Here is an 8,811-nt window from a genome sequence, read left to right on the forward strand (position 1 = left end):
AACAATACAAATGCTTGCACTTATGAGGTCATGTTTTTTATTTCTTTTATCATACCCTTTCGAACCAGGTGAGCTGTTGACCCAGCTGGAGGACACACAGCAGCCAGAGTCCTCCCTGGGTCTGCCTGGCCCCACCCCTGCTGCTGCTTCCACATCTGGCTCCTCTGCTGCAGAAACATCTATGCAGGCTGGCCCTTCCTCTGCTGCTCCACCACCAGGTGTGGAAAGTTGTCACTTTAAAGATGTACTTAGTTTTTGTAATGTAGGGTGTGTAATTTACATACATTTCTCCAAAACTTCCATGGATGTATTTGGCTCCATATTTAAAATATTTAAAACTAAAGATTGATTGTACAGATAATGTTAGTTTAATATTTTGTACAAAAGTTAATTCTTACTAATTGTCTCAAGTTTTGTTTGTGTAAAAACTTTTCAGTGAAACATGTTTTCGCTCTCAGCATTTGCATTTGACTTTTTCTTTGAAGGTCCGAGGAAGAGAGGCAGAAAGAGGCGCCACGACTCCGGGCCCACAGAGTGGCAAAAGGAGATGCTGGACACTCTGAGGGCCATACCAGAAGCGCCTCCTGCTGCACCGCCCAGGCCGCTCTCCGAGGACGAGATGTTCCTCCTTTCTCTCGTTCCTCTTCTGCAAAAGGTGCCTCCTCAGTCCAAGGACTACGTGAAATTCCAAATTCATAAATTAATATATGACAACAGCACAGTTCTGTTAAATTTGGAACGATTGGAGCCTACAGAGTAAACTGGTTTATTAACCAAGAGGAGGCATCCTTTGCAGAAGAGGAAGCAGACCTTCTGCTCTCCCTCCCCTGAGGCTGTTCCACCGCACCTTCTCCAAGCATGGACTTTTCTGTTCCTGTCCCTGTGAACTTGTAAATAGTTATTTATTTTAGTTGTATATAGTTTCTATGTCAGAAATCAATCTATGTTCTATTTTGTAATAAATAACTTTTCCCCCACTTATTTTGGAGTCTTATTTATAAGCACAAAACAAGTTGACATACATGGTTTAAACAGCTAATATAGATATTGTCCCAAGTAAAACATTACTACATTTATGGGATTTATGAAATGTCATATCAAAAACAGACACAAAAGTGTGGAATTCATGTTTTATTGTTTTCACATTAACCTGTTAAGACAATCTTCTAATTTGTAACTGGAATAATGTGATGAAGTTGAAGCTGCAGGCAGCAGTGAAGTCCTCACTCAAAGCAATTATCTGCAAACAGAAAGAAGACAGATTTACAGCACAAATGTAGAAACATTGATTTGGACTTTTGTTGTCCGGTTGCATGTCTTTTCTATTTCAAGGTTGTGGCTCTTTAGTTTTAAGTGGGTGGCTCTTAAAAGAGCCGTTGTGTGTCAGTCCTGTGGAGGACAGAACTATTCTCCTGGCTGCCATGGTACAGCTCCCTCTTCACAGAAGTGAGCCATGAACACCTCCCTCGCAGATGTGGCATCTCTGGTGGCGTTGTTGGCTCCCATCCGTCCCACGGATTGAAGAGGCTCATCCTGGGCTGCTGCTCCCCTCTGCGCTGGTACATGGTGAAGTGCAGCAGGCCTCATGAAGTTGTGGAGAAGGCAGGTGGCCTTCACACACTTCTCTGCAACTTCAGGGAGGATTTCAAGAGCCCCTCGAAAAGCCCTCCACTGTGCTGACCAGATCCCAAATGCATCCTCCACCACCAGCCGAGCTCGGGACAGGCGGTAATTGAAGACGCGCTGCTCTCGGGTAAGACCACCACGTCCTGGAAAGGGCCGCATCAGGTTTCTGCGCAGGGGGAATGCCTCGTCTGCCACAAACACATGAGGCTGGAGGTGTCTGTGGTCAGCTCCTGGCAGGTGCAGATCCTGAGGCAGGGGCAGCGTGCCTTCGCGAAGGGCTTGACCAAAGGTGGAGTTGGCCAAGATCCCCCCGTCGCTGCTTTGACCATAACCTCCAACATCTATGATGCGGAACTGGTACCTGGCATCCACGACAGCAAGGAGGACGATGGAGTGGTCCCCCTTGTGGTTAAAAAAGAGAGAGCCAGAGTTGGGAGGTGCCCTCAGCTTCACATGCTTCCCGTCCAGAGCACCACAGCACAGTGGGAAGTTCCAACGCTCCTCAAACTCCTCAGCGATGGACCTCCACTCTGCTGCTCCAGGCACGGCCATAAACTCCTCCGCTAGGCAATCCCAAATGGCTGTCACCACATCTGGGATGATAGTGGAGACTGTGGAGACGCCGACCCTGAAGCTGTTGGCAATGGTGCGGTAGGAATCCCCAGTGGCAAGAAACCTGAAGAGATAATACAACAATAAATCAGCTACTTTTATTCTGATACAAAACAGTTCAAAACTTCATATGAACATCTACACCAAGATGTGCCTTATTGGTTGGGTAAAAAATGGTAGAGCCTGCGTGACTTCTCCACAAACGGTTTCACAATATTTGACTCCATCACATTTCAGTCTATGACTGAATGTATCCATTATTTTTTTCGTTTTTATTAAATGAAAGCATTTTGAAGAGTGATTACAAGACAGTTTTTTAAACAAATAAATATGAATTGACCAAATGGTTGATTAATATTACTATGTAAGTGTAGTGTAGAACAGTTTAGCCTAGTTTATTCCTAGTATTGTGCTGGTTTGGACAAAAATTAGCCCTGGTTTAAACCCAGTGTGGTCCATGATTAGGCCCGATTACGGTCCAGTTTAATCCCGTTTTAACTTTGGTTTCATCATGATTCAGTCCCTGTTTACCAGCGGTGCATAAATTAGATTAGGAAATGTGTTAATGTCACGGGGCGGAGAGCCCCAGTTTACTTAGGTCACAATGGGGAGTTCCTCTGAATAAATAAAACATGCAACGCTAGGAGTACACGTCTCTAAAACTTGATTTATTGATTTCAAAAGACAGATAAAAAAAGAGAAGTCCTAAAACGGCGCCAACTAAAAACCTAAAAATCTAAAATCTAATAAATATATCCGGTGAACAGGGGATCCAGCTCAATGTCCTTGGTGCTCTGCTCCTCTTCTGCTGTGGGCATCAGCTGGGTGGACAGGGGCTGGTGGACACCCTCCTCCTTCGACGTGTCTCTCTCTCTCTCTCACATGCAGGCAGAGACGGGACCTGTATGAGGGGGCAGGGTAGGGCGGCCGTCACTAAAAAGGGGGGGCAGCGGCAAGCGTCGAGCAACTACGTTTGGCTCGGGGTTGGTTGGGCCGGAGCCACTGTCAGTACACACTGCAGCACACCACACAACACATCAATCGGTGTACTCCGACCTACAACCACCAACCAAAGCCATGAAGGGAAAACTTAGCTCGAAGGAGGGGGTTTGCACTCTCCCCCCCTCCTGTGTTCCCACGACGCTTCCTGCCACTGCCCGGGAAGCTCTCGCTCTTCCTCTCTGGTCCACCGTCCCTCTGGGTCCGTCTCCGGGTCTCTCTGGTGCCCTCAGGTCTCCGTCTTCTTGGCTCCTGCCCCAGGTCTCTCTGTCTTCTCCCTTCTCCCTGCCACTGGAGTCATGCACATACCGCCCCCACACACACACCTGTGCCCAATTTACTGATTCCAGGAGGGAGGCGGGGCTCAGCCACACACACTCCAGCCCAGCCCAGCTCTGACACACCCCCCACAGGATCACCCTGTGACATTAAAACCCTGTACTTCAGTGCAACTTACCGCAAACAGATGGACAGACGCTCGTCTGCTGAAATGGAGCGCCTGTAGTTGGTGTCCTGGTAAGTGATGCGGGCGCCGACGCGGGCCAGGAGGTCATCGAACTGGGCACAGGTCAGCCGAAAGTACCGCTGAAAGCGACACTCATCCTGGCGCAGCTCCTGGAGCAAATGGTGAAACTCACCAAACTCCGACCGTCTCTGGATAATGTCGTGCACCCAGGCACGGCGTACTCTCCGCCGACGGCGTCGTGGTTCGGCTGTATGAATTAAATAAAGCCAAGCCGCTCGCTTGACAGGATCCATGATGCTAAAGCACACAGGAAAGGAAAGCCCGGAAGCCCCGCCAGGGAAAAAGCCCGGAAGCCCCGCCTCCCCACCAGACGCGTCGCGTCGCGTCTGGTGGGGAGGCGGCTTTTGGCCCCGCGTTGATCAGCGTCGGACCTCAGAATTGACACGCGTTCAGCTTCTCGCGTTGACGCGCTTTTTGACGCAAAATCGCGTTCGGTGTGAACGTAGCTTTAGGCAAATGGAGTAAAGACAGTCTTATTCTAGCACGTTTGTTTGTCCATAAGAATTGAATAAGCACCTTTTGGAACCTTTTGAACCAGTCAGCAGGGGGTGGCAGAGGAATATTCTGAAAGACATACAGTCGTTTTGGAAGTATATTCATTTTATAAATATTAATTCTTCAATTAGAGACATAGGAAGAAGCATCCATATTTTGACATCTGCAATTTCTTTAGTTACTGAATCATAATTATGTTGAACAATCAAGTCTACATTTGGGATGATTTGTATACCTAAGTATGTAAATTTAGGAACTGATTTAAACTGGGAGACAGCTGTGGGTGGATTTTGTCTATCTTCTTTATCTAGCAATAATATAGATCAGCGGCTTTCAAAGTGTGAGGCGCGCCTCCCCTGGGGGGCGCCAGAGGGCTTCAGGGGAGGCGCGGCCAGAGATAAAATAAAACTGAGAAGAAGAAAAAAGTGTCAAGCGGCAAAAGGCAAGATGGATCGATTTTTAGGTACTCAAGTGAAAGGGAGAGAGGGCACAGAGTCTGGGACGAACAGAAAAAGGAGGAAGTATGACCCTGATTATTTAAAGTTTTGCTTTTCTTACATTGGTTCTGATGATGCTCCACTGCCGCAGTGTGTCATCTGCAAGGGGGTGCTAGCTAATGACAGCATGCGGCCATGTAAACTCCGGCGTCATATTGATACGAAGCATCAAACTTTAAACACCAAGCCGCAGGAGTTTTTTGATAGGAAACTTAATGAATTGCGGTCACAGAAGAAAGTAATTGAAGCGTTTGGCACCGTGAATACCAAGGTAACGGAAGCATCATACCATGTAGCGTTACGCATTGCAAAGGCGGGGAAACCCCACAACATTGGCGAGATATGTGTTCGGTGCTAATGGGTGAAGCTGCTGCTGCCAAGCTGGATGCCATCCTGTTGTCAGACAACACCATCCAGCGCCGCATCTCTGACATGGCAGCTGATGTGAAGCCACAGGTGCTGGACGCTCTCCGTGAGAGCCTTTCTTCTCCATTCAACTGGACGAGTCCACTGATGTTGCTAACTGTGCCCAGCTCATGGTGTATGTACGCTTTATTAAAGAGGTCGATATCCAGGAGGAGTTTCTATTTTGCCATCCTCTGCCAACTCACACTACAGCTGAAGAAATTTTCAAGGCTTTGAATGACTTCATGCAGGAAAATCATATTGATTGGACCCGCTGTTGTGGAATATGTACCAATGGTGCGAGGGCAATGACAGGCCGGCACAGCGGTCTGGTGAAACAGGTGCAGGCGGTCACGCCCGCCGCTGTTTGGTCACACTGCATCATTCATCGCCATGCTTTGGCGACCAAGAAGATGCCCGAAGAGCTGCGCGCGGTCCTGGATGAGGCAGTAAAAATTGCCAACCTAATTAAATCACGTGCCATGAATGCCCGTCTCTTCTCCGCCCTCTGCAATGAGATGGGCGCTCACTTCCATCAGCTGCTCTTGCACTCCATGGTCCTGTGGCTGTCGCGGGGCAAGGTCCTCACCCGCTTGTGTGATCTGTGAGAGGAAGTCCTTATGTTCCTATGTTCCTCGCCGAAATCAACTCCCCACTGGTGAAGCATATGGAGGGTGCTAAGTGGGTTGCAATGCTGGCATATCTGTCTGATATCTTCGACCGGATAAACACACTGAACACCTCTCTGCAAGGCAAAGAGTGTCATATTTTTTTGGCACACGATAAAGTCTCTGCATTCAGAAAAAAGTTAGATCTGTGGTGTGCTCGTATTGAACGGGACTTGGTGGAAATGTTCCCAACCTTGGAGGATGTTGTGGAGAAGACAGGACTGCAACTGGACTGTGTGCAACAACTGGTCAATGCACATTTGAAGGGGTTGCGTGAGCAGTTTGGAGACTATTTTGGAGAGGAGACCTTGGCAAATCAGTGGATGAGAAATCTGTTTTCTTTCCCAGTGACACCCCGTGACGGACTGACCATGCGAGAGGAGGAGGTCCTTGTCGAGCTGACTTGACTTGAAACAAAAGATGAGCATGGTGTCACTTGCACACTTCTGGCTGTCTGTGGAGACCGAATTCCCCCACCTCACCAAAAAGGCTGTGAATGCGCTCATCCCCTTCACCTCCACATACTTGTGTGAGCGGGGGTTTTCCGCATTGACAATGATTAAAAACAAGTACCGGTCACGGCTGCAGGTAGAGGATGAAATGTGTTTATTCCTTTCCACAGTGCAGCCCCGCATCAACCGCCTGTGCGCATCAAAGACGCAGACTCATTGTTCCCACTAAAACAGAGGTGAGCAAAATAAGGTGACAAGATTGGCAATCGGTTTACTGCTGTCATGGAAAGGACTTATGCATGATGTTGAGACCGCGATATGAGAAGCCACACTGTACATGGTGCGCAGTGATGATAAAATAACATCTCTGACTGACTTTGATCTTCATCTGATTTCAGGAATTGCACACAACAGGCCTTAAAGGGGAACGGTCGTTTTAACAATCTGGACCTTATTTCACATTCGAAACAACAACATTTACTCACCCGTTTGACTTTCGTGTGATTTGCAGCTGGTTCGGAGATAATTAGATACTCCCATATCCATATAACGGCAGCGGGCAGGGCACTGACATGCAGCCGTTACAGACGCTCTTTTCTCTTGTGTTTGTTGTGGTGTGGTAGATATAAGTAAATTTAGTAAGTCAGCATCACTTAAATGTCTGTAAACCGGCTAGATTGAGCAACTCTCCGGGAACTCTGAAGCGATGATGTCATCACCCTGCGTCGTGGCGCACATTTGTTTACATGGAAGTTGCTAGTCTAAACTGTTAGACACACAAACAGGAGTAGTCCTCCCTCCACGTTCTTTGGAGGTAGGCAGAGTACATAATTTTTGTGAATAGGGAGCATAATATGAATGATGCTTTTGAGTTCTTTTTGGGGAAGCTCACTATCCCACACTTTGAAAACCCCTGATATAGATGATTTTAATCTGATAATTGTAAATCCTGAAATGTGACCAAACTCATCTGTTAGTTTTAACAAAGCAGGAATCGATTAATTTAAATGTGCAAGGAACAGAATTATGCCATCAGCATATAACGAAAGTCTATATGTTCTACCTGACCAATTGTGATTCCAGTTATATCTAAATGTGCCCTTACAGCTATAGCAAAGGGTTCCATTGCTAAAGTGAATAGCAAAGGGGACAATGGGTAGCCCTGACGACATCCATGTTTAATTAAAATAGGTTTAGAGACATTTTTATTTGTTAAAATTTCTGCCGTTGGATGTAAATATAGTAAACGTACCCATTTTTGAAAAGTAGATCCAAAACCAAAGTGTCACAGCACATTAAAAAGATAAGTCACCTCTACCCTATCAAATGCTTTATCAGCGTCTAAGGAGAGGAGGGCTGTATCTCTGGTGTTGTTTAATCCATGAACGATATTTAGAACCCTCCTTACATTGTGCAAACCTTGGCGACCCAAAATAAAACCATTTTGATCCCTATGGATGATTAATGGAAGAATTTCCTGTAAGCGTCTTGCTAATAATTTACAAAGAATCTTTAAATCTGAGTTAAGCAGACTTACTGGCCTCATATTCTCGCATTTATCACTAGGCTTTCCTGGCTTGGGCAATAATATAATTAACGCTGTGGTCATTGATTTGGGGAGGGTGCCCTTTGTAAAAGCTTCATGTAACATTTCCAAAATTGGCTTTGCTAATTTTCCCTTAAACTTTTTATAAAAGTCAGTTGGAAACCCATCAGGTCCAGCTTTTTTACCTGTGCTCATGTTGTCAATTACTGTGATTATTTCCTCTTCACTGATCTTAGCATCTAAGTGTTGGTTAAGTTCCTCTGGAACAGTTGGTATTGTTATCTTATCCAGGAATAAATTTTGTATATTTAAGTCTTTATTAACCTGAGAATCATAAAGTTTTTCATAGTAATTTCGGAATTGTTTGTTTATCTCTATTGGATCTACAATTGATTCACCCTTTGCGTTTATTATTGAGGTTATATTTTTTTGTGTTTCTAATTGCTTAATTTGCCACGGTAATATCTTCCCGGACTTCTCCCCCTGTTCATAATGTGACTGATTTAACCTTAATATGTTAGAGGCTGCTCGGTCTGCAGACTCTTTATTATACTGTGCTTTTAACAGCAACAGCTCTTTTTCTACTAATGGATTCTTATCTCTGAAAAACTGTTCCTCTAGTTTTTTTTATTTTTTCTTCTAGTTGTTGTCTTTTCTTTTGCTGTTCTTTGGATTTTGAAGATTTATAGGAAATTATATAACCCCTTAAACAGGCCTTAAAGGCTTCCTACTCAATGCAAGCTGTAGTTTGTGTAGTGTTTATGCTAAATTATTCATCAATTTTAATTCCTATATAATCAACAAAGCCTTCATCCTTGAGCCATTTTTTATGTAGGCACCATCAAGGAGGGTCTATCATTAAGTTTTATGAGTATATTTTACATTACATGAAGCATGATCTGAGATTGTGATACTATCATAAGTCACCCAGTCAGCCGAAATCAGGAAGTAATCAATGTGAGAATATGTATTGAACGTTTTAGAG

General features: G+C 45.3%; 1 protein-coding gene across 1 annotated transcript; it reads right to left on the reverse strand.

The window, feature by feature from the left end:
* Positions 1-1,404: 1,404 nt before the first annotated feature.
* On the reverse strand, positions 1,405-4,062 carry LOC115386176 (putative nuclease HARBI1). Its single transcript, XM_030088398.1, has 2 exons — positions 3,695-4,062; positions 1,405-2,302 (listed from the first exon to the last, which is right to left on the reverse strand). The coding sequence occupies exons 1-2, from the start codon at positions 3,994-3,996 to the stop codon at positions 1,405-1,407; spliced, it is 1,200 nt and encodes a 399-aa protein (XP_029944258.1). The 5' UTR covers positions 3,997-4,062.
* Between the last annotated feature and the right edge of the window lie 4,749 nt (positions 4,063-8,811).

The sequence above is a fragment of the Salarias fasciatus genome, chromosome 3, assembly GCF_902148845.1.
Source record: "Salarias fasciatus chromosome 3, fSalaFa1.1, whole genome shotgun sequence".
Taxonomy (NCBI): Eukaryota; Metazoa; Chordata; class Actinopteri; order Blenniiformes; family Blenniidae; genus Salarias; species Salarias fasciatus.